Source organism: Ostrea edulis, chromosome 7 (assembly GCF_947568905.1).
Source record: "Ostrea edulis chromosome 7, xbOstEdul1.1, whole genome shotgun sequence".
Taxonomy (NCBI): Eukaryota; Metazoa; Mollusca; class Bivalvia; order Ostreida; family Ostreidae; genus Ostrea; species Ostrea edulis.
The window spans coordinates 82,924,870-82,940,527 of record NC_079170.1 but is presented as its reverse complement, the minus strand read 5'-3'; the positions used below and the strand labels follow the sequence as shown (position 1 = coordinate 82,940,527).

At 34.7% G+C, this 15,658-nt stretch overlaps 3 protein-coding genes across 6 annotated transcripts in view; 1 reads left to right on the top strand and 2 right to left on the bottom strand.

The window, feature by feature from the left end:
• The window catches only part of LOC125654167 (protein tyrosine phosphatase domain-containing protein 1-like), a 44,427-nt gene extending 40,476 nt beyond the window's left edge, over positions 1 to 3,951 (bottom strand). Inside the window, exons 1-3 of one of the 3 annotated variants that reach the window (XM_056145539.1) lie at positions 3,683 to 3,951; positions 1,600 to 1,629; positions 13 to 111 (exon numbers count right to left, since the gene is read on the bottom strand). In XM_056145539.1, the coding sequence (XP_056001514.1) occupies positions 13 to 111; positions 1,600 to 1,606 (106 nt within the window). In that variant the 5' untranslated portion in view covers positions 1,607 to 1,629; positions 3,683 to 3,951. Of the gene's footprint in view, positions 1 to 12; positions 112 to 1,599 lie in introns of all 3 variants that reach the window. The other 2 variants (XM_056145540.1, XM_056145541.1) reach the window with 2 other exon arrangements.
• Positions 3,952 to 5,063: 1,112 nt separating this feature from the next.
• On the top strand, positions 5,064 to 9,266 carry LOC125681144 (uncharacterized). 2 transcript variants are annotated; one of them, XM_056145538.1, is made up of 4 exons: positions 5,064 to 5,476; positions 5,671 to 5,689; positions 6,167 to 6,466; positions 8,902 to 9,266. In XM_056145538.1, exons 1-4 carry the CDS (start codon positions 5,453 to 5,455, stop codon positions 8,904 to 8,906), a joined length of 348 nt encoding a protein of 115 aa, XP_056001513.1. In that variant the 5' UTR covers positions 5,064 to 5,452; the 3' UTR covers positions 8,907 to 9,266. The 2 variants fall into 2 exon arrangements, with proteins under 2 accessions (XP_056001513.1, XP_056001512.1); XM_056145537.1 differs by lacking the exon at positions 8,902 to 9,266 and having other exon boundaries at positions 5,119 to 5,476; positions 6,167 to 7,432.
• Positions 7,628 to 13,345, bottom strand: LOC125646338 (uncharacterized). Its single transcript, XM_056145536.1, has 9 exons — positions 13,150 to 13,345; positions 11,596 to 11,764; positions 11,116 to 11,296; positions 9,979 to 10,826; positions 9,583 to 9,802; positions 9,260 to 9,453; positions 8,928 to 8,996; positions 8,471 to 8,706; positions 7,628 to 8,320 (listed from the first exon to the last, which is right to left on the bottom strand). Exons 4-9 carry the CDS (start codon positions 10,144 to 10,146, stop codon positions 7,900 to 7,902), a joined length of 1,308 nt encoding a protein of 435 aa, XP_056001511.1. The 5' UTR covers positions 10,147 to 10,826; positions 11,116 to 11,296; positions 11,596 to 11,764; positions 13,150 to 13,345; the 3' UTR covers positions 7,628 to 7,899.
• Between the last annotated feature and the right edge of the window lie 2,313 nt (positions 13,346 to 15,658).

Genomic DNA, 15,658 nt, shown 5'->3' with positions numbered 1-15,658 from the left:
CACCACACATACCTTTAGCCTTTTCCTCATGCTCTTTGGTCCAGGACAATGATTCTGACCCCGGATGTAAGATTTCATCAGGGTCAGGCTCCATGCTGGTCTTCTTGAACTCTAAAACAATATATGTTCAGTCTTTAGTGTTCACATGAGTGAAAATGGTTAGGAACATTTTCATTTCATTGTCGAAACTGACAATCCTAGCAACACCCAATGATTGAACAGGGCCTGGCACCATCACACAAATTAAAATCCATCATTACCACAGTACATGTGTAATTATCTCCATACCTTAAGAAGATCTTGCAATGTAAGAAATTTAATGAAACTCCAGCTAATTGCTAATAGGCTTAAGACTAGGAAATTGACCAAGCTTGCTATAATCCAATTTTAAGAAAAAGATCCATGATCTTCTCCCATTAAATATCTGACATGACATTATTGCTGTGTAGTGCCATATACTACATCACATATTACGTGTTAAAGCAAATCAATCTTATCTGTTGCACTTATTGGAGACGTTCATTTAAAACTTGTTTCAATTAGACCAAAATAAAATATATGGGTGTGTTTTCTATTTCACTCCCCAAAAATTAGGTAGGGTAGGTAGGTAAAACATTTTATTTCATTAAAACATTTTATTCAAAATCTTAGTTTATGAAATGTTTTGAATGCAGGTCTACATATGTGTATATACATTACAAATACTTTTCAAACACTTTGAAGATCATTAGTAGTCAAAATGTATGTAAATCAGAGAAACTCGAACACCAAAAGAAAAAAAGCACTGGTTTAAAAATTCTGGATTTTTATTTTATTTCTGATATCGTCAATAAATTATCTAGAGTCGGCAGCAAAAACATGGGTGGGGTCGGGAAACAGAAAAACACATATATTTTATTTTGGCTTAGCACGTACACTACAGAGTCAGTAGAACAAGGTGTTTATCTTTCACTGCCTTGTAAAACAGTCATCAAATGTATTTTTCAACACAAATTTTGAATACATGTAAAGTTTACCATGCAATAAGAGTTTTGTGGGGCTAGTAATTTTCTATATTCACAATAAGTATATAAGTATACACAGCATGTCTAAGGCATGGCCATGCAATAAAATTTTCCATTCGATTTTCTATTCACCATTCAGATTCAATTCTTTATCGATCAACATTTTGAAATGCACCTTTGGACGTACTGTTCCGATGATAAAATTTTAGAAAGCAAGTCAAATTAGTAAAATTAAAATGAAAACTTGCTCGACTATTATGATCTCTCAGCTGATTCATGTTTAGTGTTAATCATGTTGATTGGTTAATTATGTCTTGCAAAACGAAAACATATGAGATTTTAAAACCAATCATTATTTTTCTATAAACCTTAAATACTCTTGCAGTTTAATATATTTTTACATATATAAATTACACAATACCATTCATTAAACTTTATATCAAACATAATTAAACAAATTAAACCTCTATAACTCGCATGCACTGTAAAGTACTTTAACTGACATGCAGATTGTGTACTGTGGGAAATTTTTAAAATCGGTGTAAACCTCGCATGCCGAGACTAAGCTTTCTACTTCCATGCTACACATACTCACTTTTCATGGCAACTGTTTTATCTTGGATTTCTAGACCATGTAAAAATAAAAAAATAAGAGCCTTCTCACCAAATTCAGCGTTTCTTACAGTCTAAAAATGACCTTCAGTGAATCATAACTAGATTCACCATGAGAAATTCCGCCATCAGAGGTGGCAAGGAAGAGTATTTGGTTTAACAGATAGTAAACCAGTAAAATCAATACATGCGGTTCTACATCTGAGTCGATCTACCCACAGGTGAACAGCTTACCATTTTAAAGGGAAGGATGATGAGAAAGATTTATGTATTCTTATCACACAAACAAAATGAAATAAACCTTGTTGATGAGGTTTTATTGCATCAAGAAAGGAGAGAAAAATTGGATAGTAGTATGTTCAATAATATTATGTAATTTCTACTCATTAGCAATTACATAATTATTATTATAGGATTATATATATGCATATAACCATGATAATAATTAAGATCAAGTTTATAAATACATTGTATATATTGTATATATATTGTATACATTGTATATTATTAAGCTCCTTAGCAAAATAGTCAGAAGATTTATCTTTTTTTTCAAATATATTTGGTCTCGAACATTTACACAAACACATACATTTATCATTATTGGCAGATTACGGAATTCATGTCTGTAAATTGAAGTCTGCACACATGAAACAGATATGTAAATTACTTTGCTCATTCTCTAAAACCTTGCCTTGATCCGAGACATTTTTCTTACTCATTCAGTGTTGGTTAGTGCATGTACATTAAACTGCATAATTTAAAATGTTCGCAGGAAACCAATCTTAAGTCTCCAGAAAATCAATAAATGTTTACTTATCAATGCCCTGACTCTTGAAGATGATTTAAGACAACTTTGGAATTTCAGCAAAGCAATATACCTTAATTACAATCTTGAGGAGAGGATCATTTTACATGAGGTCTATAAGGACTAAAACCAACATTTGGAATTGGTCAAAAATGTTTCCAAATAGATCTATGCATAAGATTAGTGAAAATATGGTAGATTCTAGTATCATTCATATTTTTTACTTTTCACTGATTTATCATAAATTTGTATTTCAAAAAATGCATGCCATTTGATAAGACGTAAAAATATGATTAATGTTAAGTTATAAGATTTTTTGAAATTGGTCACAAGAACTATATAAACAGGTTGGGAACACTACCCCTATAGCAAGATCTTCTTGCTAAAACGCAATTATCCCACTTTAGCAAGAAAGAAAACATTACCATAAACAGGCGTTCTGATTGAAAATAATGGCAAATTCCATGCAATCCTGAATAAGTGCGACACACACTCAACATTAGTGACTGATTACACGAATTGTCTCTATAAAATTGAAAATACAGTCAAGAAATTTCATATCAACATTGGTGTGCTAGAGGGAAGGATGGAATCCAGTGCACATCAGAGATCGCCAGTGTTTTTGTTTAGATTTATATATTTGCAGATCCAGGTATTGGACAATTTAGCACTTTTTCTTCTTTTCACGTGAATCACAAAGAGATACATGTTTCTCTTGGTTGTACGGGATATATCTACTCTCGCTAAACGAGGGATAACCACGTTTTTGCGAGAATATATCGTTGTGGCCAGTGTAGGGGAAATGTTCCCAACCTGATAAAGTCAATCTTGTGAGTATCATTCATTTGATACAAATTTATTTAATAATGTTAACATCTCTATCTATCTATCTCGCTCTGTGTGTGTTTGTTTGTATTGCTCTTGATAAAATGATAAATGTAGATGAAGTGAAAGTTAATCGCGGATATCATTGTACAGTGTTGTATGTACAAGTGTTAGAGCAGCAATGTGCAGGCTGATTCAGGCTCCATCCACACATAGAGCTGTGCCCTACACTTGATATAGGATACTCCACTACGCCGTCCATAAAGTAGACTGTCGCTGCAAATATCATTGCACAATGCCGGGCCTGCACGTGCCAACAACCTGTGGGTCGACTTCGTGCCAACAGCAGGTCAAACTGTGCTTGTTCTTATTTGCCCAGCACATATCAATGGCAACATTACAAGCTATAGACAAATAATCACATGCATACAATTACCCTTGCTGTAGTCTGGGTTATTCTGTAAGTCGATGCGCCATTGCAATTAACTGGTTATCTAAGATCTGTCTCGAAAGGTATGCTAAGTAGCCATGTTTGTTGTCATCGAAAACATTCTTGTATTCTCAATACGGATAATGTCGAAGTGTTCCGAGTGTGGGTGATAACTTTAAGTGACAAGTTGTACCTCATTGAAGTCGGGTAGGTATTTTACAAGTTTATCTTTTTTAAAAAAAAAAAGATGAGAGTGGTAGCGTCATATATGTTATCTACTATTCAAGTAGAGGTTATAAGAAATGTTTAATTAATTATAAATTCTATATCAAGGCAATTTGAATTACACATAATTTATATATAATCTATTCATAGTACCCCCCCCCCCCCCCCCGGAAATCCTGGATTTGCCACTTTTTATTACTTGGTATGAGAAAATATACATCATATCAGCCTAGAGGCCTTTTCCCATCTTTATAGATTGAAACCTTTATGAAGAATAAAAAAAGCTTGATAGAATATCGAAGAGACAATTATATCTATTGAAGAGAATCGGGCTTGGCAATGTTAACTTTTTGTATTTCAACACTCCACTCTATTGTGAAATCAGTTGTGGGCCAAGCGAACACTTTTTCAAGGACTTTGTAAATTCTTGTTTTTAACACATTTTTATTACTTGTGTAAAAAGTTGTAAACACCAACGTATATGTGCTATTGTTATACCCAATCTAATTAAAATCCAAATTCCAAGGAAGACGGTAATATTTAGTGATGGCTAAAGACGACTCATCAATATCTAGTACAAAAATATCTGCCTGGTTTGAAGATCATTTTTCAGGATGTTGCAAGTGAATACCCTAATACCAAAACATGAGTTATTAGATTAAATTTCTGATGTTTAGTAGCGGAGATAAAGTAAAAGAAAGAAATTATATCTTCGCCGTATGCAGGTACATGTATGTGGATATTTACTTAATGAGATTTTTTCTCGTCATGTAGACAAACGACCACTATAAAGTGATATAAATAATAACATTTTATGCATCGATCTCTAGACTCGTACATGCAGCAACATGTAAACCCCCCCACCCCCACACATAGTATACACGCTCCTCTGCCCCACACCACCACCCCCGGTTTTCTTGACATCGTGTTAAATTATCAAATACAACATTTGTGAATAGTATATGCAAAGATCAATTTATTAGATGGTCACTTAATATAGTAGCAGTGAATGGTAGTGAAAATGCAAGGTTTAATCGAGTTTCAACTCATAAATGTACTGAAGTTACCCCCCCCCCCCCCCCCCCCCCCCCCCCCCCCAAACCTCATCTTTATGGCTTAGGGGTTTGGGTAGAACTATACTTTTCTCGCTAACTAAGGATTTTCACATAACGGCACTCAGTCTCTCTCTGTTTTTCATATCCCTCAACTTTCAAAAACAACGCTAAAATGTGCCTGAAATCACTGTATCTCATAGTAAGAAAGTAACATGTGCTTGTTGAATAGTTTACGCCAGCACCGTTTCCGGTTTTAAATATTAGTCACGGTTTATGGGGGATACTGAAAACGCTTTATCAATTAGACGCTTGAAGTAAACAATGGTGAAATATTGTTGTGTTCCACTTTGTGGTGGTTTTGGGGGTCACAAGTTTCCCACAGATCAGGAATTACTCTTGAAATGGAGGGTAGCGATCAAACGGATGGATAGGAAAACAAAAAAATTATGGAACCCAGGAAAAGAAGACGTTGTTTGCCATATACACTTCACAGAAGATGACTACAAAATCACCGAATCAGGTTAGATCGAGGTCCTATCAATCAGTTATATAAAGCTGCATCGTCAATTGATTTGTTGAATTGTTTGAATTTTTCCTTCTTTCAAATATTGATTTATAAAGTTTCTTCATTTTGTCTTGTATTCGTGTATTGATAACGTTCTTTTTTACATTCTTGAATGCGTTGCTTTGTGGTTTGTTTTTACTCTTTTTCAGGTGCAACTACTGACATGTGGTATGTATCACAGTATTCATTTAATATAATACTAGGCTATATGACGAGACATATACTGCTTTGATAAAACGTTACAGGATGAAAGAGTGCTATGATACCATATATGTATATATATATACACACATATAACCAGCTGAGTCCTGGTCTCCACACAATGTAATTAAAATTAGATCTTCCATCCGCTCCCCAAACTGGGGAGCGGATGGAAGATCTAATTTTAATTAGAATGGGTCTCCACATTAACAATCACCATTTTCTGGTGTTATTTTCATATATTTGGTGACCCCCCCCCCCCCCCCCCCCTAATATTTTTTACAGTAGAAGTGACTGCTAAAAATGCAAGGTTGAATTTGCTACATGACTATTTATGTAAATCAATTATAACAAATCTAGTTTATAATTAGCGAATCTTAAAGCTTTTAAATATAAAGTATAACTTACAACCAACATTCCTGTAACATATTCAATTTGTGACAGGTGAACGAAGACGACTTAAGTATGGAGCTGCGCCCTCTGTTTTTGACTTCAAGAATACCAGTACTACCCAGGAGTCTGACAGAGCTAAGCAAAAGAGGCTGCGAGAGTCTACTCAAGATACATGTACTCCAATGATTGAAGACCTGCCCATGTATATGGATGAATTGATTGTACATCACGAAGTTGTCGTAGATCAGTCATCTACAAGTATGTCCACATCCATGCCAGAAGAAATGTGTTCAACAGCTGAGAAAGAAATCCAGTGTGACATACCTACCTTAGGTAGATTTTCAATTGAAGGTATGAAACTGGACACTAAGATGCTTTCTTATTACACTGGTTTGAATGGCTATGATCATTTCATGCTTCTCTTTAATATTCTTGGGCCAGCAGCTTTTGACTTGAATTACAAATGTGGCTTATTAAGTCCACAAGATCAGTTGTTTTTAACTCTGATGAAACTCAGACAAGCAAAAGAAGATGTGGAACTTGCTATGCTCTTTAAAGTCTGTGAATCTACTGTTTCTAAAATTGTAACAACTTGGATTAACTTTTTGTATTTTCAATTAAAAGAGTTAGAGGAACAATTCTGGCCTTCTAAAGACATCATTAAAGAACATATGCCAACAGATTTTGCTAAAAAGTTTCCCAATACACGCGTAATTTTAGATGCAACCGAGCAACCAATTCACAAACCATCAAATGTTGAGGCACAATCCAAAACATGGTCTTCTTATAAACACAAAAACACGTTGAAAACCATGGTAGGTGTAACTCCAAATGGAGCAGTATCATATGTATCCTCTACTTATGGGGGCTCTATGTCTGACAGACAAATCACTGAACACTCTACTCTGCTAGATGTAGGCAAATTTGATGCTGGTGACAGCATTATGGCAGATTGGGGAATTCTTGTTCAAGATTTATTTGCGAATCAGAATGTTTTTATTAATACACCTACGTTTCTCAAGGGCAAAAGCCAACTTGACCCCGAAGAAATAGTTAGAGATAGGCGAGTTGCCTCAAAACGTATTCATGTAGAGAGGGTGATTGGGCTTGCAAAGAGGTTCAAAATTTTGAAACATGAGCTACCAATGTCAAAAATCCCCCTAGCTTCCAGAATTGTGTACATTTGTTTTATGTTGTCAAATTTTAGGAATTGCATTGTTGATAAAAGTGCTTAAACATGTGCCAGTAGTATATCAAAATGTACATGCATACATGTCTAAGTTTAATAAATGTATGCCCTGCACATACAGTGAATCCCTTGAGAGTTGTGTTCATATTTCTGCTTACAAGTTTTAAATGTATCGTACCTTTTTTGTATCCTTTATGCAACATGTGCTGTCAATATTCAAAGGGATACATCATACAAGGATCTTGGTAGACATATCAACTTTTAAGTGTAAAAGCTATTTACCTTGAAAGGGTCAAAGTACAATATCTTTTTTTAAAAATCAATTTAAAAAGTTTAACACTTTATATAACCAACATCTATGCATTGTTACATGTATATTGTCGATACAGAAAATTTCATATCATGGATATGCAATGTATTTCATCTGAAATTGATTGGCATTCTGGGCAGAAACTTAGGCAAAAAAACATGAAGAATCATTTGCAGACTCTAATGAAATCATGAATACAAAAAAGATTCTGTATAAAAAAAATGAACTGTCTCGATAAATCATTTAGAAGAAACTTTTACACAAGTTTGCATATATGCTTCCACTTTACAGCAAGGATAACAAGTATGGCATGAAAAATTTATCATAGAATACATCAAGCTTTGGAAGAAGAGAATTCTGGCAACATTCTACATCAATATGTACTTTCTGGATGAACAAATCTTTGAAAGTGTATACAACAAAATAGCAAATTTGTTTTTTGGCAATAAGCATTTGGCCTTGTATTTGGAAAAAATATTTAGAGGTGGGTTTCAATTTCATTTCACCAGTTACAGAGTCCATTGTTAGATATGGGAAGTACTTTCCAGGCTGAATCTTCTCAAAGCGACCAGCAAAGGGACATTTGACTTCAATTAGTGCATCATTGCCAACGAGTCCATCCGGTGATGCCCCCAAGTAAGGTCGATCCATATCAACAAAGAAACCACATCTTTGAACACCTTGGCCAGTCTCTCTTTCAAAGGATCTGTAATGAGAGATAAAAATAAGAAAAGGCATATAATATATGTAAATAATAATTTACTGATTTGACCAATGCTTATATAGAGCGTTAAGATTTACAAACCAGGTCTCTGCTGTACACGTGATTGTCTGACTAGCTCACACTAAAACATACCTAATAGCACGTGTCTCGTAGGTACTTCCATGGACTAGAGCTTCACTGCGAAATACAGCAGCAGAAGGCTGGTATAGGGACTCGCAGAGTTTCTGCCTATTACGCCTGTCTGTAGCTAAACAGATATCTCCAAATCTTGAGGCTGTGATCCGCCATGATCTCTCCTTGAACCAATTATTTGAGCTGGCTTGTCCACGTGTCTGCTCCTCAATGGCAACTACTTTATCTGCTGTTACCTTTAAAAAATTGTATATAACAAAAACCATATATCTTGTACTGTGTTTTGTAGTATAAAATTGCATGGTATTAGTAATACATATGAACATGAGAAAAAATCCTTGCAATCAATTTACATTGCACATTATATCTTATTTTAACACATATACAACATTTGCACAAATGTCATAAAATTTAATTTTGTTGAAATGCAGTTTAAGCCAATTAACAAAAGACCTACCTCAACAGCTCGTTGAACCCAATACTCTGTGAAGGGTCTTTCCAAATAATCATGGTCCAATACTGCTGCCTAGTGAAACAAAAGGTGTTACAGTTTGTTTGTTATTAAACACTTTATTTTATATGTGCAGTTTTACCCATCACTACTTACTGCTTTAGATTAACAGACTTATAATTTTAAAATCAACATTTTATATGCATTACTGATATAGCTTGCTATAAGTTCACTAGCGAGATACTTTTGACTTGACACTGCTTATAATTAGCGATGTACAGGGACATTAAGTGAGATTCTTGCTTGTGTGAGTAATGCATTTTCATGCTTATGTTTACCTGAATATTTGCTTTCTCGATGAGATATCTGTATGTCAGATTGTCTGAGGTCTCTGCACAATGGTTTAAGACCATATTGCGAACCCTATCCGGGTAACCAGCTACACCTTTTAGATGTTCAGGGCGGGGATCATTTAAAAAATCATCAGTCAGATTCCGCTTCCTGGGCAGATCTTCAGCTTTGACTGGTGAACCTATATCAAAATTTGAATATGTTAAACATGTGGAAAAAAAATAAATTATTGTACTTGATTCAATATATGGTCATAAAACTACTGCTTCTGTTCATCATGGAACATCACATAATATTCATGTATTTTTACCTGAGTATGAATGTTTGGGTTTATGAAATGTCTGCAGGTTTTCTGTGCATGATCTCTGAATCCTCAAACCTTTTCCTTCAGAACAAGAGAGTAAAACTATGGCAACAGCAGCAAGATGCTTGCAAGTTCCATGGGGACCTCGTCCTGCAGGACACTCACAATGGCTGTTCAAGATGTCTCCCGAGTTTTTGTCAAATTTTAATTTGAAGTTGTATGTTACCTTTAATTTGAAATACATACATGTATTCTGGGTAATATAATTTTTTTTAGTTATTTTTACAAAAATATCTCAGTACAGAGTAATAAAATAAGAGAAAATAACTGATAACATACATGGTACATGTACAATTAGTACTACAATGTATATTATATCCACAAATTAAATGTAATACTTGCCTTTGTTTTCATGGCTGCGCCAACAATGCCTGTAAAGAACAGGGAATTATCTTCCTTTAAATATGACACAGCCAAGACTCTATCACTTTCAACAAGCAGCCTTCCTTTCTCGATAGCCTTGACATCACCAGTGCTTTGTCTGTCACCTACACATAAGTACAAGCTCATGATTTTAAAATTTATTTACTTATAAACACATAATTATAAGTAACAATACTCATAGTACAATTTTGACCATAATTTGCCTTTCTGCATCCATTCGACACAATTTAAACGTAATTACAATTCATGATGATTAGTAAATGTCACATTATTTTAAAAATATAATCTTTAAATAGATCTTAATCATTTTAAAAGGTTTTTAACAAAAATATGATGAAGAGAATTAAGGTCAAAGGTCATCAAATGGAAACTTCGTACTTTATATACTTGTCCATCATTTTCTAATAATATGACGTTTTGCCATTATGTTCCATTAAATAGAATAAGTATTGCAACATTAAAACAAAGATCTTTCAATTATTGTTAATCTAAAACAATCTATTTTTTTTATTCAATTATATTTGGTTGCTAAGCAACAACACCTTATCAAATGTTATCAAAAAGTACTAACCATTTTTCCTCTCCAAGTTCAACATATATGAATGTTCAAGTACTTACTTTCAATCACTAGATTTAAATGTACTTGCATCATATTTAACAAAAATGTTCTTGTATTCAACCTCTTGAAACCTATTTCTAGACATAATTCTTGATAATGAGTTGTTCCGACAGGGGCATGCGTTGACCAATATCTGTCTATCGACTGGAACTTCACAGCAGGCGTGTATAAGATAATGCACAAAAATCTGGAAAAAAAGTATTTCTTAATACTTAGTCCTAAATACTAATGTATTGTCAAAGCTTTTGAATACTCAATTGGCTCTGTAAATGTTTTCGATAATTAAGGCCCTTTGAAAAGTATGCATTTAATTACTTATGAAATTTTATCAGAGGTAATTGTAGTACACATTTAATAAATGAGTTACATTCACAGCCAGATTAATTTTGGTAAAGGTAATCTTTTTACTATGCATTTTATTATTCTTTTTAAACTGGAAATCACCCCACAATATCGGTTTTTAAAACTAGTAATACCTGTACAGTTCCTCTTCAGTGAGAGGCTGCAAACTTCCTTGGGAAGTATATGGCAACCCTTCCCCCTAGATATGACCATCTCAGCATAATGGTTGGTGGCAACACAGATGGAGAAAACCAAATCTTCTGTCAAAGACAGCTTCATAAAATCTGCAGTTCTCCGAATAATAGGGTCCCATATCTGAAAGAAAATTGCAAATAAAATCAGTATTGGCCACCATACCTTAAAACGTGTCATATCTTATAATTAGAAACTAATTAGAAATTGTTTTGTCTCATTTTGTATGTATACGATCCCTAGTTATGCAGCAAAAAAAAAACCCAAACAAACAAACAAACAAAAAAACCAGTAAAATGGTACACACATATCATTGTACCATAATGCCATGGTTCCAATTGTGAATGTATTATCTGGATTTATTTGAATGTTAATCAAATTTATACTGATTTAACCCTATATTCAACCTCAAAGAGTCATACCAACTGAAATCCAGGTTGTCACCCCGAATGAAATGCCACAGTTCTGGGATCAGGTGTTACTGTGTCCTCCACATCAGCATCCTTCCAATGCATGTCTGGATTTGCCAGTAGACTGTCGCTACCGGATGATACCTGGGAACTTCCCACTAAATATTGGGATGCCAATACCCTTTTTAAAGAAGAAAAGAAATTATAATTAAGAATTATTGGTTTATGTTTAAAAAGCAAAATCTAAGTTTCACGGTAGCATGGAACAGTTTCGCACTTAAATTTATTTACTCAGATTTATTTAAAGATAAGGTAAGGAATTGCATACATGTGTTAGAAATGAATGGAAAATTTTATTATACATTGCGAGAGTAGCAGAGTGGGTAATGAAAAAAAAAAAATGTATCATGTAGGTATCTGCATTATGCCCAGCATATATTATACACGAGGGCAAATACTGAGGAAATTCAGGTTAAAACCTACAGGGTCCAGCGAAAATACTGAAACTCTGAGGGAAAGTGAATGACCCCAGATATAAAAGTTGAATTGAATTGCTTCTTAATGGTACCCAGTGTCTAAATCCCCTTGCATGGTACTCTGATGGGCTGTGGATTTAGTCGAAATTAGAGAAACTCTAGGCAAGAAGGGGATTGATTGATTGATGTTTTCTGCCAAACTCAACAGTTTTTCAGTTATCTGGTGGCACCCAGTTTTTTTTATTGGTGGAAGAGAGAACCCAGATACCTGGGGAGAGACCACCGATCTTTTGAAAGTAAACTGGGAAAACCTTCTCACTTACCGGCGCGAACGGGATTCGAACCCGCGCCGACAGAGGTGAGAGGCCGTGTGATTTTGAGCGCAATGCTCTAACCACTAGGTCATGGAGGAGGCACGTGTCCATCAGCTCATAGCATACAAGTACCAGCATGTATGGATCACATGTAATTTATGGTCTTAAGCTACTAAGTGTATATAAAATACATGCATTTGGATAAAAGAGAAATCAATATGATTTTTCTTTAGCCTGTCATAATCAGACTTTGACTGATGTTAACCCACCCCCATTTTGGCCCAAACACACATTTTGTTTTTATTTCTGTTACAGAATAAAGAAAATAATTCAAATTATGATAATAAATTCTATCATTACAATAATGCAAAGTGTGTTTTCCTCACAGATTGTGTTTTCTTTTCATAGAAAGATAATTTCTTTTATAAACATGGAAAAAACTTGGAAAATAGCCTTCTCACCAGCGGTCGTGAGTGCCCAGTCTGATTAAAACCACCCCATCCCATTAAACACTAAATACACCCCCTTCTTACACTCGCGCGTCAGGTAAGGAGATAATTCTGGGGAAAAGGAGGGGGGGGGGGTGTTAATCAAACTGCCGGACCCGGACAGGGTGTTATTCACTTGGTATAAGTATCATAAAATATAAATATTTTCTTTCATGAAACGACAAATCATGGCATCAAATCGCGGTTAATTAATCGTGAATTTTTCATAACATGACAAAACCGCATTTTTTTTCTTTTTAGTCGGCCTATGTGGCTACATCAACTTACATGTACGTATTTATACTGAATGCATGATCGTTTGGGTCATCCTGCAACAGGAGATCCAGTGCATCTTCTTCTTCTGACATTAGGTCGTTTTAAAGATGTAAAATACTTGTAAGCGTTCGCTGTGACAGTCACGGTGAAGCTGTGTTGTTTTCGTTGAAACGGAAACACGTGTGTTCTCCGTGCACACTTTCAGAAAACCCTGCGATCCGAATCACGGAAAAATAAAAGTATACAGGCTATATATAGGCGAACTTCTTTTTTGTTTTCTTTCTTTGGCACAGAAAAAAATTATTACTATTCCGAACAAATATAACGTTTATATCTGAATTTCAAATTCAGATATAAACGTTATATTTATCTTTTTTTAAATTCAATCTGCCGATGTAACATTCTCAATAGGTGTTTTATGAAGTTACATGTAGGTTGTGTAACTGTTATAAACCAATATTGGTTTTATGCTTTTTTAAAATAGCAAAGATACCTGGCTGATTATTTCATACATGTATGTATGTTGTTTTAGTGTATCAACAGGTACTGAATTTACTAAAAGAGGACAATACAAATAGTTTTCATCACTTTATTGTGCGACGCGCGTCGATTGCTGTTAGCGACGTCGATTTGTCGCTAATTTTTAAGAAAATCGCGCAGCATGTCCCAATTTCATTTTATCGTAATATAAAAACTACCGAGAATTATAATATGAATAAGGGTCCATCAAAAAGAACATTTCCTCTACTTTTACAGGATGTATTTACTTTTCCCTATTTCCATATATAAATATAGATAAAACGCCGATCTGTTTAAACATTGAGAAATAAAATCGTAAAACAACGTATATGTGCAAAAAATTGCTATTTTCTTATAACTTTGCCAGGCATTAAAAATAATTTTTATATGTACTGAAAGCAGGGAATATATACTTTTCAAAAATATAAAAGATATTGCATTCATAGGGAAAATTAAAACAAATCATAGCGAAGGGGAAATGGCCTTGCGGCAAAGCGCTGCGTCATATTTAGACGAAGTCATCTTTCATTTTAAATGCTTTTTTTTTTTTAATTTAATGGCTTTATTTATTCAATTGATTTTTTAAACAAAATTTATTATATGACATAATGACATTGAACATCTATATCCAACATAAGAGGCCTATATATGGATCACATGCTCATCTGAGCGTTTTAAGTTCGATTTGACACATGAGAGGTGAAGATAACGAACAGTGATCAATATCATAACTCCTATAAGCAATACAGAATGGATAGTTGGACAAACACGGACCCCTGGATTGGTGGGATCAGGTGCCTAGGAGGAGTAAGCATCCCCTGTCGACCGGTCACACCTGCCGTGAGCCTTTTCTCTTGATCAGGTAAACGGAGTTATCCACAGTCAAAATCACTGTGCCAAGAACGGTCTAACAATCGGTATAAAACACGTCAGACAGCATTTGACCCAATGGTAGATTGTCTTGGCAAACTAGATCGTTATAACGACTATAGAAATTGCGAAATGCTGGTTTTAAACGAGACTGTTGAAACCCCTGTACCATCAACTTGTTTGTCAGCAGCCCGCCTCGATTTAAAAACTGACCATACGCAGAACAATTCTTGTGTATCGAATCAATTGAGAGATATAAACACCATATGCAGGTGATAATGGAGTATTGTCAGATACACATGGGAAGTTGACGATGGAGAAGCTGAAATCATCCCGTATGTCATACAGATGAGTTGTTAGTTTGCCGTATAATATCTACTTTCAATAAAATCTCTAAGTATGAAGCAGAAGTGGAGGACTCTGTCGTGCATATCGAGTTCATAGGGATATATCTAATCGACATATGAATGAAAATTATCATTGTTAATGGATAAAACGTCGCCGATATATCTAAATGTCGAATTGAAGGCCACAGCAAGATATTTTTTCTTCTTGCATTCTAAGTGTTTGAATAAACGTAAAGTGATGTGAAGCATAAGAAGGTGAACATAACGAACAGAGCCCCATCTCCTAATTCCTATAAAGAATACAAATTAAGACTAGGGCAAACTTAGAGCTCTGGACATACCAAAGATGGGATCAGGTGTCTAGGAGTAGTAAACATCCGTTGTCGACCAGTCTGTGTGAACACTCGCTAGAGCCCTACATCTCGATCGGATATGAAACATGTCAGACAACATTTTAAGAAATGACAGGTTGCATTGGTAAATTATATCGTAATAATGACCATAATATTTGTGAAATGCTGACTTTAAACGAGACTGTTGAAACACCTGTAACATCAACTTATTTGTCGGTAGGCTGTCTCGATATACATGTATAAACAAAATGACTGTACGTCACTGAAAGAAAATCTCACATCAGTTGAGAAACATACACGCCATATGCAGGTGATAGTGGAATATTACATATATGTACTACATAAATATGGGAAGCTGAAATCATCCCGTTTGTCATAAAGTTGAGTATTTAGTTTGACATCAACATCTATATTCAATATGATACCTTAGTG